This window comes from Cydia pomonella, chromosome 25 (genome assembly GCF_033807575.1).
Source record: "Cydia pomonella isolate Wapato2018A chromosome 25, ilCydPomo1, whole genome shotgun sequence".
Classification (NCBI taxonomy): Eukaryota; Metazoa; Arthropoda; class Insecta; order Lepidoptera; family Tortricidae; genus Cydia; species Cydia pomonella.
This window is the reverse complement of record NC_084727.1, coordinates 9,442,067-9,462,090: the sequence shown is the minus strand read 5'-3', so window position 1 is coordinate 9,462,090 and position 20,024 is coordinate 9,442,067. Positions and strand designations below refer to the sequence as shown.

The 20,024-nt window shown below is 39.7% G+C and overlaps 1 protein-coding gene across 6 annotated transcripts; it reads left to right on the top strand.

Annotated features, from left to right (window-relative positions):
* LOC133531392 (trypsin-1-like) lies at positions 1 to 18,039 on the top strand. Of its 6 annotated transcripts, none has more exons than XM_061869592.1 (11): positions 1 to 113; positions 5,453 to 5,595; positions 6,275 to 6,381; positions 8,835 to 8,929; positions 9,674 to 9,798; positions 10,874 to 11,022; positions 11,853 to 11,965; positions 13,215 to 13,367; positions 13,469 to 13,595; positions 15,111 to 15,242; positions 17,240 to 18,039. In XM_061869592.1, the coding sequence occupies exons 2-11, from the start codon at positions 5,535 to 5,537 to the stop codon at positions 17,405 to 17,407; spliced, it is 1,230 nt and encodes a 409-aa protein (XP_061725576.1). In that variant the 5' UTR covers positions 1 to 113; positions 5,453 to 5,534; the 3' UTR covers positions 17,408 to 18,039. The 6 variants fall into 6 exon arrangements, with proteins under 6 accessions (XP_061725576.1, XP_061725577.1, XP_061725579.1 ...); XM_061869593.1 differs by having other exon boundaries at positions 6 to 113; positions 5,356 to 5,595; XM_061869595.1 differs by having other exon boundaries at positions 7 to 113; positions 5,462 to 5,595.
* The last annotated feature ends 1,985 nt before the right edge of the window (positions 18,040 to 20,024 follow it).

Below are 20,024 nucleotides of genomic sequence, written 5' to 3'. Positions count from 1 at the left end.
GCCATGACAGTTGTGAATCTGCGCCAGCGCCGAGACGCCGCGTGCGCCGCGGAACGTGATTCATGTTTTGACCGTGACCTTTGTTTGTGGACAGTGTATATTAAGTTATTTCTGTTAGCAGTTCTTTAGATTTATCTATTTTTCTATCCTATCGGACGTCCCAGATATCGCTGGGGCGATGCTGTTGAAGCGGACTTGCGCTATCTCCATGCCGATAACTGGTGGGAGATGGCACAGGATCGAGACAACTGGCGTGTACAGTCAAGTGCAAAAATATGTATCGAAAGAATCGTCTCATAAATATGGTACTACGCTCTAATTACACTGGAATAAGATGCTATGGGACATATTTTTGAGTAAGATGTGTACACCCATATTTTTACACTTGACTGTATTCGTGTCGGAGGCCAAGACTCATTTTGGGTCGCTGCGCCATTATGTAGTAGTAGTACCTATTTTTCTATAAGTATTGAAATTTATTTAGATTGAAAACGTTAGAGTTAGAAAAAATTGTTTCGACAAGTAATTTTGACAAAAATAAGTACCTATGCTTTTGTGTTGATGTTTAAGGCCCAGTAGGTTCGCGTTCTTTTCTTACTGAGCGTAAGAAAGTCAGACCAAGATAAGTTGGCAGCGATTTTGACAGTCCAGACAGCGCAAGTGTTATCTTAAGCGTTTGATCTGTTGAAATTATGACGTTTACTTAACACTTGCACATCTTGGACAGTCAAAATAGCAGCTAACTTATCATGGTCTGATTCTAGCGAGATGGATATGCGTGCTCGGGACCGCGGATATCAAGTTTTTCAATTTTTATTTGTGTTCAAATAATAAATAAGTTTTTGGCAAAAATATCATTTTTGGTACAAGCTTTTATCGCTGACTGTACTTTTCTTTCCACAAGTAACTAATACTCATCTAGACAATTCTAAAAACCCCAAACAAAATTAGGTTACGTATTTCTATCACAGAGTTCCTATGGCCACCTCCTGTCTCCATCATCAGATCATCTCGATAATACCATAATATTGCATTGTCACCCGACTTACATATGTATGCAATTTTTTAGCTTCATCGGAAACCGGGAAGTGGGTCAAATTTATCTTGCAAGATTTGATTACAAACAGACAACGGTCAGGTGAAAGCAGGGATCGGAACCGGTTTTTTGGAAAAACTTTGAAATAAACATATATTTCGGTTTATTTTATACTCCAAATATAGGACTCGGTTGTGTTTTTAGATAACGACTTCGTATTATTAGATTGCCCAATTAGAAATGAAATAATTAACAAAGAACGAAAAAATACCGTTTTCGTTCCCATACAAAAAATACCGGTTTCCGATCCCTGGGTGAAAGTAAATAAGAAAAATGAGAAAAAAAAAATTATCATATTTATAGTTTTTGTGCAAAATTTATTATAATTTTAAAAGAGCATTTTAGACCTGATGTTCGTGATATTTTTTTATTGAGCAAAAGTCAAAAACTCAGGATTCGAATCGCGGCTCCAGAGGCCTAGAGCTAGGCCTCAAGACAAGATTGCTAATTATTATTTTAGCAACCATATTGTGGTTTTATTTTTTTATCATAGTTTTTTTTGTGTAATTTGACATTTAGAGACAGTATACATCTCTAATAAAGTATTTATTATTTCATAGATTCGATATTTGTAATTGTTTTTTTTTTTTAATTTATTGTTTGTAAAAATGGACATGTAAAAGTGCCCCTGTGGCCTATTTGCTGAATAAATGTTTGATATTTGATATTTGATATTTGATCCGAAAATCGCTACAACTTAAAATTAACCTTTTTCAGAACACACTGCACCCTCTAAAATAACAGTATTCAGGGCCGGATTTAGGGGAGGGCAACCGGGGCTACTGCCCCGGGCCTTCACAAAAGAGGGGCCCCCCCACAATAGAGAATTCGGTTTTACCATAATAAGATGTTACAATTAATTTAGTCAGTTCATGACACCCTGTTAGGGCACACAATATTAAATTTAACTAAATATCTAATACCTATTAAAACATTTCTACATAATATGTCTCGTGTATATAAAATTCGAATAATAATAATAACATTATAATAGTAAATAAAACATAAAAAAATTAAATAACATTCCATATACAAAGTTTGAGCTATTGTAAACGTAGATAAAAATAATAATAATAATTAAAAAAATAATAATTTTATTTGGAAAAAATTTGGGGCTCGGGGGCCTCCACTCCTTTATTGCCCGAGGCCTCCAGACCTCTAAATCCGGCATTGACAGTATTCTCGATTGTCAGTTTTTGCGAATAACTGACAAGGCGATATCGTCACGCGAACAGTGTGGCTACCACCATTTCGGTACTGGGCGGCTACCGGGAAAATCGAAATTCGTCAATTGCGGGCTTTTTCTCTGTCACTCTAATTACGTGTTAGTGAGAGTAAAAGAGAAAGATCCCCGCAAATTGCGAATTTCGGTTTTCCCGGTAGGCCCCCTGAGGGCTTACCGCGAACCACGTTCGACGTGTTGCCTCTCTGTCGCACTTGTAAATTCGTACATAAGTGTGACAGGGAAGCAACAAGTCGAACGTGGTTCGCGGTAGGCCCTCTGACATAAACGCGATCGAGTCGGTAATTCAGTGTTGCCAGGTGAGCGGAAGAGAATTATCGTATTTGAGTGTCAATATTATCGTACCGAAGAAAAAATTATCGTACGCCTATCATAAAGGCACTATTCCGAAAATTTCTTGCAAAATAAGCTTACATGTCCAATATATAATGAAACAAAAACGCAATTTTCGTCTAAATTGCGCAAAAATCAGTCTTATATTTCTGTATTTTTGTGATTAATCCAAATGCTTTAGGTACAGGAAAATTCAATATTTTTGACGTAAACCAAGGAGCCGAACACCTTAGATTTTGTTTATTTTTATTTAACTATCTCAAGAAAAAAAACACTGGTGGCCTAACGGTAAGAACGTGCGGATTGCAATCCGGAGGTCGCGGGTTCAAACCCCGACTGGTACCAATGAGTTTTTCGGAACTTATGGTACGAAATATCATAAATATCTAAGTCTCTTTTCGGTGAAGGAAAACATCGTGAGGAAACCAGACTAATCCCAATAAGGCCTAGTTTACCCTCTGGGTTGAAAGGTCAGATGGCAGTCGCTTTCGTAAAAACTAGTGCCTACGCCAAATCTTGGGATTAGATGGCAAGCGGACCCCAGGCTCCCATAAACCGTGACAAAATTACGGGACAACAGAAGACGGGAAGAAGGGAATACAGAGTATAGCTAGTTAATTTTTGAATGTTAGATACCTAGGCCGCCAGAATACGTAGGCAACAAAGCCCTTAGTTTTCCCTTACCAGGCCCAAACAGGAGATTTAAACGCCTGTGGGTTATCGGAAAACGACGTCCAGGATAGAGCGAAGTGGAAGGAGAAAAGTAGGAAATCGGACCCCGTCACAGTACGGGACATATAAATAATATAAATATAATAGGACATTATTACACAAATTGACTAAGTCCCACAGTAAGCTCAATAAGGCTTGTGTTGAGGGTACTTAGACAACGGTATATATAATATATAACTATTTATAAATACTTAAATACATAGAAAACACCCATGACTCAGGAACAAATATCCATGCTCATTACACGAATAAATGCCCTTACCAGGATTTGAACCCGGGACCATCAGCTTCGTAGGCAGGGTCACTACCCACTAGGCCAAACCAGTCGTCAAATGATGATGATGATGATGAGATACCTAGCTCCATTCTAAAGATATCAGATTAATTGTTCAAGCGGTTGGTATCTTAATTATATAAAATTGACATCATTATCAACTTCCTGATATTTTAAGTTCAACATTTTCCTTATATTTTGTCTGAACGGTCAATGTCCAAGATATGTTTACATATTGACGATACAGTATCTTCATGTTTCGGTTTGGCCTGGCAAAAAAATACCTATGCAATACGGGGCGGTGCGCTTTGGAGGGTCACATCGCTGCCATCTTGTGGTCTACATTGGAAGCTTACACTTCGCTCCAACAGGGAATATCACGCGAAACTCTGGGCCGCTTTCGATGCGGTTTTTACAAGCTTTTATTTACTTTCACCTGACCGTTGTCTGTTTGTAATCAAATTGACGACCGGTTTGGCCTAGTGGGTAGTGACCCTGCCTACGAAGCTGATGGTCCCGGGTTCAAATCCTGGTAAGGGCATTTATTCGTGTAATGAGCATGGATATTTGTTCCTGAGTCATGGGTGTTTTCTATGTATTTAAGTATTTAGAAATATATATATATTATATATATCGTTGTCTAAGTACCCTCAACACAAGCCTTATTGAGCTGACTGTGGGACTTAGTCAATTTGTGTAATAATGTCCTATAATATTTATTTATTTATTTATCTTGCAAGTTAAATTTGATCCACTTCCCGGTTTCCGATTGAGCTGAAAATTTGCATACATATGTAAGTCGGGTGACAATGCAATATTATGGTACCATCGAGCTGATCTGATGATGAAGACAACAGGTGGACATAGGAACTCTGTGATAAAACAACGCAAGCTAATTGTGTTTGGGGTTTTTAGAATTTGCTCGATGAGTATTAGTTGCCTGTGGAAAAAAAAGTACAGTCAGCGATAAAAGCTTGTACCAAAAGCGAAATTTTTGCCAAAAACTTTTGTAAGTAAAAGCGAGTTTTCTTTCGGTGATTCTTAGTATTCTTACCTATGTTTGATAGAAATCGATCCAGCAGTTTGAAGAGTATCAGCTATTTTCTAAAAAAAAAAAAAAAATTTTGGGCCTTTGAGTGCCACGTCGACCAGGTAGTGATCTATTGTGACAGCCCTTTAAAGTTCATTACTGATGCCCGTTGAATCCAGGAAATTCCAGATTCTTTGGGCCGTAATGTTCTGTACCGCATAGGGTTGCAAATGTTGCAATACATGCCGCCCTAAGTGGGTACTTCTTTTGGCATTTTTGATCTGCCATCTTGTGGCCTGAATCGGAACCATAAACATGCACATTTACACGTCACGTGTTTTCTTGTGCATAGTAGGTTCTGCCATCTTGTGGGCTACATCGGAACAGTAAAAATTACATTTACGCCTCGCGCCAAAAATCTCACGGCTCCTGTGCTGCCTCCTACAGTTCATGTACGCTCCCTATAGCTTTGCCCGTACGTTTGACTTTTTTCGATTTTTTTGATTACTGTAAAAATTAGGTACGAAAAACTGATTTCAACAAATTTTAAAATGCTCCTAACTATATCAATAATTAAAAATTCTAACGTAGGGGCATCGTTAAACAACATATTGTCTCAAAATATTTTCAATAATGCAAATATCCAGAGAGGGAAATGATTACGTTTGTATGAAAAGGCGATTTTCGCGGTTCCTCCATTTTCCTCTTAAATCGTTATATTTTTTTATCCATTTACTCCATTAGAAGTTAAAGCTAAGAAATGACAAGAAATAATTAATAATTACACTAAAAATCTAAAACAAGACTGAAATATTTAATAAGAATCATGTTGAAAAAACTGTCGAGTGTTATAGTGCTGTGCGTTGTATACGGAGTGGCGTCTCAAGGTAATATGTTTTTTATTATAATAACTCAAAAACAGCTTAACTGATCATGTCTCATGAAAGTCTTTATTAAACATTACTTTCATGATTTTTTTCATATTTTTTGGACCCATGGTTCAAAAGTTAGAGGGGGATATTTTTTTTTTTCTTTCGGAGCAATTATTTCCGAAATAATTACTTTATCCAAAAATAGTTATTGAAGACTCTTGCTCATTATGAAATACCTGTCTAACGATATTTCACACTATTGAATTAAAGGGAAAAAACATTTTTAAGAAATCCATTTTTTATGGGAGGAGGTACCCTAAAAAAATATTTTTAGGTTTTATTTCACGACTTTTTTGGATTGATTGATTTATATATCCATGCCAAATTTCAGCTTTCTAGCACTAACGATCACGTAGCCTCCGAAGGACAGACAGACAGAGCGAAACTATACGGATACGGGTTCCTAGTTGCCTACGGAACCCTAAAAGTGACAACCCTTCCAATTCCGTGACTATATGTCACATGAATGTTTATGTCAAATTTCATGTTATTACAGAATATTCTTCTATTGTATGGCGGCTAGGTTCGTGTGAATGAGTATTATAAATATAATGTCACTTGTTATAATTATAAGTGGTGGGACATAAATACTGGTAGCAATTCCTAATAACGGACCACATACCATAATTTCCAGCTCCTGGCGACAGTTGTTTCCAAGATGGCGTCCCCGGCGTGTGCAGAGCACTGCGTGACTGCCAGGCCGTGACAGATAACCCGAAGAGCCAGTGGTGGAAACTACCCGTAAGCACTAAATTCACGTTTTACATAATTTCCAAGATGGCGTCCCCGGCGTGTGACATGCTGCGTGACTGCCAGGCCGTGACAGATAACCCGAAGAGCCAGTGGTGGAAACTACCCGTAAGCACTAAATTCACGTTTTACATAATTTCCAAGATGGCGTCCCCGGCGTGTGACATGCTGCGTGACTGCCAGGCCGTGGCAGATAACCCGAAGAGCCAGTGGTGGAAACTACCCGTAAGCACTAAATTCACGTTTTACATAATTTCCAAGATGGCGTCCACGGTGCGTGTCGCTGCGTGACTGCCAGACCGTGACAGATAACCCGAAGAGCCAGTGGTGGAAACTACCCGTAAGCACTAAACTTTAATTTAACATATTATTAAGATGGCGTCCCCGGCGTGTGCAGAGCGCTGCGTGACTGCCAGGCCGTGATAGACCCGAAGAGCCAGTGGTGGAAACTACCCGTAAGCACTAAATAGTGGCTGTTAGCGTAATCGTAAGCAGTCGGTGGTCTAATTGCTGAATAAATGTTTGATTCATGTATGTTAACGGCACCAATCATGAGACATTTAAGAGAAAATTTGGAGTATTTTTGATATTTCACTGACATCTGTAAAATATCTACCGCTTTATGCTTTAAAAGTTGAATGTCCAATTCGTCCTTTATGTGTTCTATGTATTGAATGAAAGCTACTGCAATTGGTTTCAATATAATTAACCAATTAAAACTATGTTTTTTTGCTCCAGTCATGGGATGTATGGCGCAATTAATTTTGAAACTAACAAATATCAATGAAAAATTAAACTTTAGCAGCTCTTTGGCTCTACTGTTTATGGTAAAATGTTGCCAGCGATTAAAAACTGATGGTAAATACTTGTTTTACAGGATTTGTTCATACCATCCCATTACTGGTGCCTGTTCCATTATAGGGGTGTTTACTATATAAATCTATTTTCAACTATAGAATATACTATAGATATACTATAGGGTTTTCTTATATTTATTAAATGGCAAACAGTGCATTTTTTTGTTAAAATGGTAGTTTATTTTTTGCATTATAATAGGTACAAAGCCTTTCACCGTTTCTTTTTTGGATTTCGTTTCTTTGACAAATTTGGCTGCTTCAAAAACGTACAGGCAAGAAAATGGCAGAACTCTTTAAGCTTAAGAAACATCGGTTTATATGAACACTTTTTATAGCTTTAATGATTAATAATAATAATAATTTGTAATTGTGTTTTTTTTTTAATTTTATTTTATTTTATTTGTAGTTTTAACTGTAAGATGTATATGGACCCTGTCTGAAATAAAAGAATTTTTTTTTTTTTTAATGAGTTTTTAGAGTACAAAACAAGTACCTAAAAACTTAGATTTAATATTAATTTTATTTTTTTATTATTATGTAAAATGTTACAAATCATGTTTTGTAAATAATTAATTTTAAATAATATTGTGACATATAATATGAATTATTATGAATAAATATATGAATATGAATATGAATAGGATCAAGATGACCAATACCATAGATTGCACAAGCACATATTTTGGAAAGAAAGAAAGATTTAGAAAAGAAGACATGCATACATAAAAAAAAACCGGGCAAGTGCGAGTCGGACTCGTGCACAAAGGGTTCCGTACCATTATTTATAAAAACCGGTCAAGTGCGAGTCGGATTCGCGCGCGAAGGGTTCCTCACTATTATTTATAAAAACGGCATAAAAATTATGTTTGTTGTATGGGAACCCCCCTAAAAAAATATTTTATTTTGTTATTAGTATTTGTTGTTATAGCGCCAACAGAAATACATCATCTGTGAAAATTTCAACTCTCTAGCTATCACGGTTCATGAAATACAGCCTGGTGACAGACGGACGGATAGCGGTCTCAGTAATAGGGTCCCGTTTGACCCTTTGGGTACCGAACCCTAAAAAACGCATCGGACGCTAAAGTAGGATCCACTCAGCATATCCCGCGGCAATCCGTGGCGCTGGTTTTCTGTGGGGACCTCACTTAAAACTATGAGTTAGAAACGACACACAGAAGAAGAGGCATAAAAAAAACACATAATATGAAAACAAAACAAACGCAATTATGGTTGACTCACGCTAGATCACCGATCTTCCATCACTACCCACTAGGCCAAACCGGTCGTCACATCTATATCAATATCAATTCTTTATTTCGAGATAACAGTGATCCCATTTTTTGTTAGTATTACATAAGATAAGACTTAAAAACTAATGTTAATACTTAAAAGTTATATTAGACTTAATTAATTTAATTAGACTTATCATTATGGGACAACAAACGTGATCAGCAATCATCTTCAGAATCCTGTTTGTGCTATCCCTGGTTCTACGCAGCAAGGAGGCCGCTTTCTTGCGTATAATTGCTGCGAAGCCGTCGCATCTATAGCTTGTCACAAATTAATTGTAAAATTGTCTCACAGAGATGCGGTTTCGAGGGCTTCGAAGTAATAATCTGCTGCGTGGAGAAACCAACCACAACTTCTGCTAGGCCAGTTGCCACTACACCTCGCCCTGGGTAAGTATTATCAAAGAGAATTAAAAAGACCAAAAGTGCTCACTCCATACAACTGTTTTGTTACCAAAAATACTATTATTTTCGTAGTCTACATCTAGCGTCAAGTAGCGGAACTCTCAGTACTGCTACTCGACAATAGATATCGCGGCAAACAAAAAGTCTAATGCTCAACGATTTTCAGCTAATATTATAACCAGAGTAAGCGTAGGAGTTGAAAATTGAGTTCTGGTTACTCTGGTTATAATATTAGCGGAATTCATTGAGTATTAAGACTTTTTGTTTGTCACGATATTTATAGTCGAGTACTGAGAGTTCCGCTACTCGATGCTAGATGTGGACGACGAAAATAATAAGCGTTTTGGTACCAAAACTGATGTATGGAGTGAGCACTCTATGTAGTTCTTATTTCTCTATGATATTATATAGTTTTATCTACATCCATAGCCTACTTACCATAGCAAAAAATTTACTCTCCCATATTTTTTCAATGATAAGTGTTAAATTTGTTAAATATCAAAAAGTGGCGCCATCTTACCGGGCACAACCTCGAGGTCGAAACGATGTCGCCATACCTTTGGCCTTTGATCTATTCGATATCACCACTTTTTGGTATTTAACAAATTGAACACATATCAGTGAAAGAATATATAAGGATCAAAATTAAATGGCGTTCAAAATTATTTAATCATGTGTCGAAATTGCAGTAAATTTACTGTAGCTACAAAGTTTTCTTTGAAAATCCAGAACAACAACAACAGAGTTCTTCGTGCCTGTATATGACTACAGTCCCAACACGCCTATAGTTGATGGGTGTGCTGCTGTGGAGCCAGATAGGACCGCGGCGAAAACTGGGCGGAAAGCTTGGGACAGTAAGTGAAGTATTCTTTTAGGACGTATGTTAACCTTTTGAACGCCAGACGGCGAAGGAACATGCCGTGCCCCGGACGCAGGCGATCACGATTATTTAAGCGAAATTGAACTTTACAGAGTCCCGCGTTAGTCCCTATTGCATTGGCGAAACTGTCGGCTGTAGCCGTCGTTGGCGTCTTGGCAAGTCTTTCAGATGTCGGGCGGTCAAAAGAAAATATGGAAAAATGACTTACCAAGTTACCACTACGAAGTCAACATGCAAATGATGGTTATTTGTTTTACAAGGGAGCAAAGTTGTTGTTTCACCGCTCGTGCTAATATTCAAGGCACGAAGGTTAAAGAAACTTTGTCTCCGAGTAAACACAAAAAAATTCACCACATCAACGCGAGGAAATTACTTACTATGAATTACCAAAAAATCAATCCAAATTAAATCCAAATGAACGTAATCAAAAATATATATTATTCAAAATCATCATACAAAAGTCAATTCTACCAGCTAAGTAAACAACTCAAAATTTGCATCTGATTACTTTGCTCCATATGTGGATAAAATGCAACTATCTCATTTGTTTTTGAACAATTAAGGGAGCCTTTACCAGTTGGTGTGGTGAAAAAGCTTTTATTCGTATTAACCTTTGATTCCACAAACGCTAATGTGGCTAGCCAGAAAAATTCCAATATAATGATATGATATGATGGAGATGGATCACGGATGGCACGTGGAACTTCTCATACAAAAGCTGTTAATTCTGAGTAATGAGTAATCTACGTTTTAAATCATTAGAAGAAAGAAGAAGAAATGACATAAAAAGAAATAAGATAAAAAGATAATGATAAGAACTACAAAACAATTATTACATCGTAGCTAGTGACATACTAATGTCTGATAGATGTACTCGTCATATATGGTCATAATGATCTGCCTAGCAGTTTATCTCATGGAAGAATTTGTCGATGTACATTATGCAAAGCATTAGGCACAAATTTGTCTTCCTTAGACGGCCACACCTGTACGTATAAACCTAATTATACCTTCATCGAATTCAAGCTTATCTTTTTATATTGCTCCAGAATGCATCGATTACCAACACCAGCTAGTGTATCCGTGCGAGCAAACAGCTCTTTCAGGCAGCATGGGCCGCGCCAACCGCTGCAACCACAACGTGGACGAGCTGATCGTGGGCGGTACCAACGCCAAGAGGACAGAGTTCCCTCACATGGTAAGTTAATCATTCAGCTCTGAGTCCTCGTTTCCTCATGATTGAGGGTCGGGACCACAACCTGTTCACAAAATTCCATTAGCATCGAGAACAGCATGTTTGTCTTGGATCATTTTATTCACGTGATAAAATAACCGTATTCATCATCATCATTTTAGCCTCCAGTCGCCCACTGCTGAGCATAAGCCTCTCTTCGTTCACGCCACTTATCCCGGTCCTGGGCTAGTCTCATCCAGAAGTGTCCCGCGATTTTTCGAATGTCATCCACCCAACGAGCCAACGGACGCCAGGCGCTTCTTTCATCTGAAAGCGGCCACCAATCTGTCAATATTTTGGTCTACCTGCCATTACTCTGCCTGGCAACATGTCTCGCCCAATTCCATTTTCGCTTGGTAATGAAGTCACCCACGTCTCGCACCTTGGTGCGGCGTCGGATCTCGAGATTCCTCACTCGGTCTTGAAGTTTAATGCCGAGAATGGCGCGCTCCATTATCACGACGCGCCTGAAAGGGACGGATAGTGTTTTTATCACTCTGTCACGTAGACACCAACGACCATCATATCTGCACAGGGGGCCTAGCCAAAATGACAATCGTTCGCATAGAAACGAAACGCTATCCTGTCTCTTTCGCACTAATGAGGAAGAGTGATAGAGAGATAATAGCGTTTCGTTTTCTGCACACTATCGCCATCTTCTAGACCCTCTGTAAATAAAAACAGCCAGACAGATGGATATCCAACTCACGGAAGCATTTTTGCCCAAGTTCAAACGGAGACATTCGCTCTCAATCGAAGATAGTGAAGTCAAAACTGACACAGGTATTTTTCAGGTATTGCTTGGCTACGGGCAGTCGAATGGCACAGCCGTGTGGCAGTGCGGCGGGACACTGCTGAGCGACCGGTTCATACTAACAGCAGGGCACTGTACTTCAGCCAGAGATCTGTAAGTGATTGTTGTATAATTATTGCTTGGTTACGGACAGTTGAATGGCACAGCGGTGTGACGGGACACTGCTGAACGACCGGTTCAAACTCACGGCAGGGCACTGTATTTCAGCTAAAGATCTGTGAGTGATTGTTATATAATTATTGCTTGGTTACGGGTAGTCGAACGACACAGCGGTGTGGCAGTACACTGCTGAGTGATCGGTTCATACTCACAACAGGGCACTGGACTTCAGCCAGAGATCTGTAAGTGGTTGTGGTATAATTATTGCTCGGTTACGGACATTTATATGTCACAGCAGTCGGCGGGATACTGCTGAGAGACCGGTTGATTCTCATGCCTGGACCACACTAAAGAGAAACGCCGTAGAATATCGCGATAATGGATTCTTTTCGAATTCGATTTGAGTCACTGATTTGGTCTAACCGTGAAAACGTGTGAGTTTTTAATATTATCTTTTATTTAACTTGCCCTGTTAATTAGCGTGGAGCAAACCTCGGAAGCAAAATTTTACCCACTTCTCGATTTCCGATTGAGCTAAACATTTGCATATACATATGTAAATCGGGTGACAATGCAATATTATGGTACCATCGAGCTGATCTGATGATGGAGACAGGAGGTAGCCTTAGGAACTGAGTGATGAACACAACCTAATTGTGTCTGGGGTTTTTAGAATTGCCTCGATGAATATTAGATGCCTGTTGTATTAATTTAAATCAACTGGCATTATCAGGGATGATGGCAAGAGGCCTGATGGGGTGTCCTTGGTTCCTTGGAGCTTGGGACGGATGTTAGTGTGGGATGCTACCTGCGTAGACACACTGGCACCGTCCCACCTCCAACGGACTAATGTAAGCGCGGGCGCAGCGACGGAAAGCGCCGAAATTTTGAAACGTAATAAATATAAGAGCCTCGGTAGAGAGTACCATTTTGTACCTTTTGGTGTTGAAACTCTAGGTCCATGGGGTCCCAGCGCGCACAAGTTTTTTGGAGAAATCGCGAAACGTCTGGTTGACGTAACTGGTGACCGAAGAGCTGGCGGCTTCCTCGCACAACGTATCAGTATTGCGATACAACGAGGAAATGCCGCGAGCATCCTTGGTACAATGCCTCAAGGGCCTATTTTAGATATAAGCTAGTTATAGTAATCATCTGTATATATCCATTATGTATATTGTTATTGTCAATAAATAAAATACTTTAATTATTTAAATCATAATTTAATTTCTAACTCGTGTTCCAGGGGTCCAGTAGCCTACGCGATCACCGGCACGCTGAAACGGACTGACGACGTGTCTGCTTCTCAAGTGCACAGAATCCGACGGATCATCAGACACCCGCAGTACAGGGCGCCTTCTAAATACCATGACATCGCTCTACTAGAGGTTGAGAACCCGTAAGTGTATCTAAGTCAAACCCCCACAACCATAGGCACTAGCCACCATAAAATCATATACAGTTAGAGCCCCGATAATCATACCAATTGATCTGTCTCAGGATCAACCTGGACTTCACCACGGTACCAGCTTGTCTGGACGTCTTTGGCGGAGACCATTCTAAAGCTATAGCTACGGGCTGGGGCGCCACAGCTTGGATGGGAAGCAACGCCGACTACTTACAGAAGGTAACATCTTGTGGATAGAAAAACTTTGTGCATGCAACTGACATTTGCAACTTTGTACGCGCGATGTAGGATAAATACTTACATACATCGAAAGCATAGAGAAATAGTAAGCATAGTGTGCTCACTCCATACCTCAGTTTTACCAATACTCTTATTATTTTCGTATTCGACATCTAGCGTCAAGTAGCGGATTCATCAGTACAGCTACACTTCACACACGCACGCACGCACGCACGCACGCACGCACGCACGCACGCACGCACGCACGCACGGACGCACGCACGCACGCACGCACGGACGCACGCACGCACGCACGCACACACACACACACACACACACACACACACACACACACACACACACACACACAGTGTATTGCTCAACAATTTACAACTAATATTACAAGCAGAAGGAGTTGAAAATAGAGTTCCGGTTATTCCGATTATAATATTAGCTGAAAATCGTTGAGCATTAGAACTTTCGTTCGTCGCGATATCTATTGTCAAGTACTGCAAGTAAGCAGTAGGTATATCAATTGTCAAGTAGTAGTACTGATAAATCCGCTACTCGACGCTAGATGTCGACTACGAAAATAATAAGCGTTTTGGTAAGAAAACCGATGTATGGAATGAGCACTCTATGACTACTTCTCTATGATCATGTGTATTTTAACTATATATTTTTACACTTACTTCATGGCGTAGCGACCCAAAATGAGTCTTGGCCTCCGACACGAGTACACAACCAGTAGTCTCGATCCTGTGCCATCACCCACCAGTTATCGGATTGGTATTTTTACACAATAAAGAATATTTTTACTTACTTACTTACTTACTGTTCAGCAAAATACTTACCACACGGTCAAATATCTATACAAATAGCACTTTTATAATTTGGGTCACGAAAGTTCACACTTAGGCAGTTCCCCAACAGGCAACAAGCAGTTTCTACTGGGACCCGTTTTTCATACGAGATTACACTAAATCTGACTAAACTTATTAATGGTTTGTTATGGGTGCCGTTCATTTATTACGTAACATTATTTGTGCCAGTTTTTAGCCCCTCCCTCCCCTATGTAAGAAAAAGTAAGAATAGGCCGACCCCATCACCCCTCTATTACATAAGAATCTAACGAAATAAATAATTTGCGCTTGCTTTGTATAAAAATTATACAAAGCAATTAAAATTAAAAAAAAAAACATTTTTAGAACATTTATTTGTGCGTATAAAGGCAATGGAGTCTATCTAACCTAACTCTGCACCGTGTTTGATAGCAGATTGTGGTAGTATTATTTTAACCGTTATAAATTCATAGAAATTTGAAAATTTTCGCATCTTTTTGATCTAACGTAAGAACTATGAAGATCCCCTCCCACCCCCTTGTAAGAAAAAATAAGATATGGCCGACCCTCCCGTCCCCCTTAAATAGTCTTACGTAATAAATGAATGACTTGGGATACAATATCTTATAAAAATGCTACTGATATTTAAGTAACTTATTTTAATAATTTACAGGTGACATTAAGCAAGTTCAAAGATGAAGAGTGCAGCGCCAAGTTCCGTCCCAGCCGGAACATCCGGAACGGCTTTGACCCGGCCACGCAGGTCTGCTACGGGGACTACACACAGTCCAAGGACACTTGTCAGGTAATCAAAGGAGAGTTCCGCGCCAAGTTCCGTCCCAGCCGGAACATCCGGAACAGCTTGGACCCGGACACGCAGTCCAAGAACACTTAGATAATCAAAAGATGAAAAGCACCGCATCACGTTCCGTCCCTGCCGGAACATCCAGAACGGCTTCGACCCGGACACGCAGGTCTGCTACGGAGCCTTACACGCAGTCCAAGCATATTTGTCAGGTAATTAAAGAAGAAAAGTGCCGCGCCAATTTCCGTCCAAGCCGGATCATCCGGAACGGCTTCGACCCGGACACGCAGGTCTGCTACGGAGACTTACACTCAGTCCAAGCATACTTGTCAGGTAATTAAAGATGAAAAGTGCCGCGCCAATTTCCGTCCAAGCCGGATCATCCGAAACGGCTTCGACCCGGACACACAAGTCTGCTACGGGGACTTCATACAGTCCAAAGACACTTGTCAGGTAATCAAAGGAGAGTTCCGCGCCAAGTTCCGTCCCAGCCGGAACATGCGGAACGGCTTCGATCAGGACACGCAGTCCAAGGACACTTGTCAAGTAATCCAAAATAAAGAGTGCCGCGTTAAGTTCCGTCCCAGCCGGAACATCCGGAACGGGTTAGACCCGGACACGCAGGTATGCTACGGGGACTACACGCAGTCCAAGAATACTTGTCAAGTAATCAAATAAAAGTGCCGCACCAAGTTCCGTCCCAGCTGATACATCCGGAACAGCTTAGACCCGGACACGCAGTCCAAGAACACTTGTCAGGTAATCAAATATAAAGAGCGCCGCATCAAGTTCCGTCCCAGCCGGAACTTCCGGAACGGCTTCGACCCTGACACGCAGGTCTGCTACGGAGACTACACGCAGTCCAAGGATACTTGTCAGGTAATTAAATACATATATACAAGAGGATCCGAAATAGATTCTGAAATTCCGGAATCATTGGTCTAGTAAGACAGGTCTGCTACCGAGGACTACACTCTATCAAGAAACATCTGTTAGGTAATTAAATTTTTCCTATGAATTTTTGAAAGAAGATCAGTAATTCCGGGACGGATGATTCTGCTTCATATGTCTCTACACTCCATTAAGAAATATGCGTATTAATGTCTTTATCTTGTTATAGTTCAAACTCACCTTCTTCGACACTCTGGCTTAGTTTAGTTATGTTTTATTTTATTGTGTTTTTCTGTCTTGTTTTTCCCTCTGGTTGCCCTGAAAACCAGCGCCATGGCTAAGGATTTTAGTCATCGGCATATGCTGAGCGGCATTCATTTTGGTGTAAGATTTTTCTAGAATAAGATGTATTATAGGTTAAGTTTCATGTACACCAAATAAACTATGTCTATTTTCGAGTACGAGTCGAGTACCGTGTTTAGGCCAGGAACCTTGCTGAGTGGCCTAAATAAGGTACGAATTTGAAAAACTATAGGTGAAATTTTAAAATTTATTAATTAAAATTTTAAGGTGCCTAGAAGGCTTACCGTATTTCCCCGCTGTATGGCGATACTCATGCGCTGTGCGAAATAGTGGCCAGCCCTCTGGTCGCCCGAGGTCTCTATTAGGCGCGCCGACAAATTGAAAAACTTGATTATATCACTATTGTATACAATATGTTTTCCACAAGTCAACTAAAATTTTACTTTTTCTACTATGTAACCTAAATAATTAGACAAAATTAATTTTACTTTTTCTACTATGTAACCTAAATAATTAGACAAAATTAGGTATAACGCTGCACTAGTACTCGACATGGGCACTTTATGTCAAAGTGACAAGGATTAAGTTCGAATACAGAAAAATCTTCGTTGTTCAAATTTAGCCTATATTTCCATGAAATAAAGTGCCCATGTCGGTGACTAGTACAGCGTCGAACACTAGTACTTCTACCTTATCAGTAGACAAAAAGATAGTGCAAAGAATATCAACACACTTCTTATTCATTAAATAGTAGCGTAATTTGGCGAATTTCTGAATGTTGAAAACACGTTTTTTTTCCTCAGGGCGACAGCGGCGGGCCGCTCACCATCCAAAACCGTCAGGTCCACTGCATGTACACCGTTATCGGCGTCACGTCGTTCGGCAAGGGCTGCGGCAACGTCGGAGACCCGGGGATCTACACTATAGTCTCTCACTACGTCGACTGGATTGAGAGTATCGTCTTCGCTTAGTTGTTATAAATATATAATATGCCACTGCGCTCCGTCATCGGTGTCACGTCGTTCGGGCTGCGGCAACGTCGGAGACCCGGGGATCTACACTAAAGTCTCTCACTACGTCGACTGGATTGAGAGTATCGTCTTCGCTTAGTTGTTATAAATATAAAATATATGCCACGACATGTTACAACGTCATCGGTGACATGTCGTTCGGGCTGCGGCAACGTCGGAGACCCGGGGATCTACACTAAAGTCTCTCACTACGTCGACTGGATTGCGAGTATCGTCTTCGCTTAGTTGTTATAAATATAAAATATATGCAACGACATGTTACAACGTCATCGGCGACATGTCGTTCGGGCTGCGGCAACGTCGGAGACCCGGGGATCTACACTAAAGTCTCTCACTACGTCTACTAGATCGAGAGCATCGTTTTCGCTTAGTTGTTATAAAAATATAATATATGCCACTGCACTCCGTCAACGGTTTCACCTCGTTCGGGCCACAGCAACGTCGGAGACCCGGGGATCTACACTAAAGTCGCTTAGTACCGTGACAGGATTGAGAGTACCGTCTCCCGTTTTTTATAAAATGATGTCATACAATTTAAGACTTTTGCAATGTATAATAAAATATAACCTAAATGCAATAAACTTTTATTTAAGATCCTATATACCTGTAATAATATTTTACTCGTCGAACGCCGCAAAAATATGTGACACGCTCTTATGACTCTACGAACAGAATCGTATCAGAGGGCTTACCGCGAACCTGTTGGAAGGAATGCAAATCATAACGCCTGAAAATATTGTAGAGCAAACACGCATCAACGCACTGATGCATGTACACAAATGTCAGTCCCTTCTAGCGCCGATACGTGACACGACATAATCGAATCTTATGTACTTGCTTATTTTTTATTGTAATAAACTTAGTTAAACAAGTTAATCGCGTTAATTATTTACAACAGGTTATGGGCCGTCCCTGCCTGATATAGTTTTTGAAAAGTATAGTGTAATAAAATAATAGTGAACACAAAAGTAAAATTCACATAACCTCACTTGCCGCGTAAAAAAACTAAGTTCTTTTTCAGCTCAAATCTTTAAATATTTGATAAAATGATGGCTACAAACACATTATCAATACAAAAATTAACTGGAAGAGATAATTTTACAACATGGAAGTTTGCAATGGAAGCGTATTTGCAACATGAAGAGTTGTATGAAAGTGTCATTACTGCAGATTACCTGCTAGTGACAAGAAAAAAGATACAAAAGCGAGATCTAAAATAATACTCGCGATCGAGCCACAATTATATGTACATGTGCAAGAAGCAACCACAGCAAAACAGGTATGGGACAATTTGTGCAAAGCGTTTGAAGACTCCGGTTTACTAAGGAAAGTTGGGCTACTGAAAGATTTGATAAATACCAACTTAGAATCAAGTACAAACATTGAAGATTATATTAACAAAATTATGTCGGCAGCACACAAGTTGAGAAACATAGGTTTCAGTGTCGGTGATGAGTGGCTTGGGACATTAATGTTGGCTGGTCTCCCCGATGAATACAAGCCAATGATTATGGGTATAGAGAGCTCAGGCATAAAAATTAGTGCAGATCTGATTAAGACTAAGTTACTTCAAGAAGTAAAAACATCAGCAGATACTACTACCGCTTTTTATGCAAAGTCAAAGAAATATCCAAATCGGTTCAGTAAAAGCAAGGAGAGTCACTCAGGGAAATCTAAAGGTCCCCGTTGTTATAATTGCAACAATTATGGACATTTGGGAAAGTATTGTTGGTTTAAAAATAATAAAAAAGAAAAAAAAAGCACTACAAATGGTTTTGTTGCCGCTTTTTCAGCTTCTGTGGGCAATTCTGATGACAGTTGGCTAGTCGATTCTGGCTGTTCATACCATATGACAATGCATGAGGAATGGCTAGAGAATAGAACAACTCCGCCTGTTCAGAGTGTCAAGATAGCAGACAACACAATACTCAAAGTACGAGACTGTGGAACATTGACCATCCGGGTACCAAGTAAAATTTCAGGACAGTTTGATCAGATACAGGTAAAGAATGTATTGTTCATTCCTGAATTAGCCCAAAATTTACTGTCATTGAGCCAAATTATTGACAGTGGAAATAGAGTCGAGTTTGATAAAAATGGATGTTCAATAATAAATATGAGCGGAAATATTGTGGCAAAAGCAAAAAAAGTAAATAATACTTATGAATTAATAACTGGCCCAAGTGGGCATGCAATGACAGTCACAACAGAAGACAAATACGTCTGGCATCAGCGTTTAGGTCACATTAATTACAGTGACTTAGAGAAAATTCCACAATATACACTTGGTGTACAGTTTTTCCCACAGGAAAAAGCAGAGGCTTGTACTTCATGTTTAAAAGCAAAGCAGACCAGGCAACCGTTCAAGAATGAAGGTTCTCAGGCAACACAGCTGCTTGAAGTTATTCATTCAGACCTCTGTGGCCCAATGGAGAAACAGTCTATCGGAGGTGCAAGGTACTTTTACTTTACTGCTCTGTTAGAAATTGGTTTAAAGAGATCAAACGTAGATCCTTGCATATACTACAGACTTACAAGTGAAAATGATATATTTTTC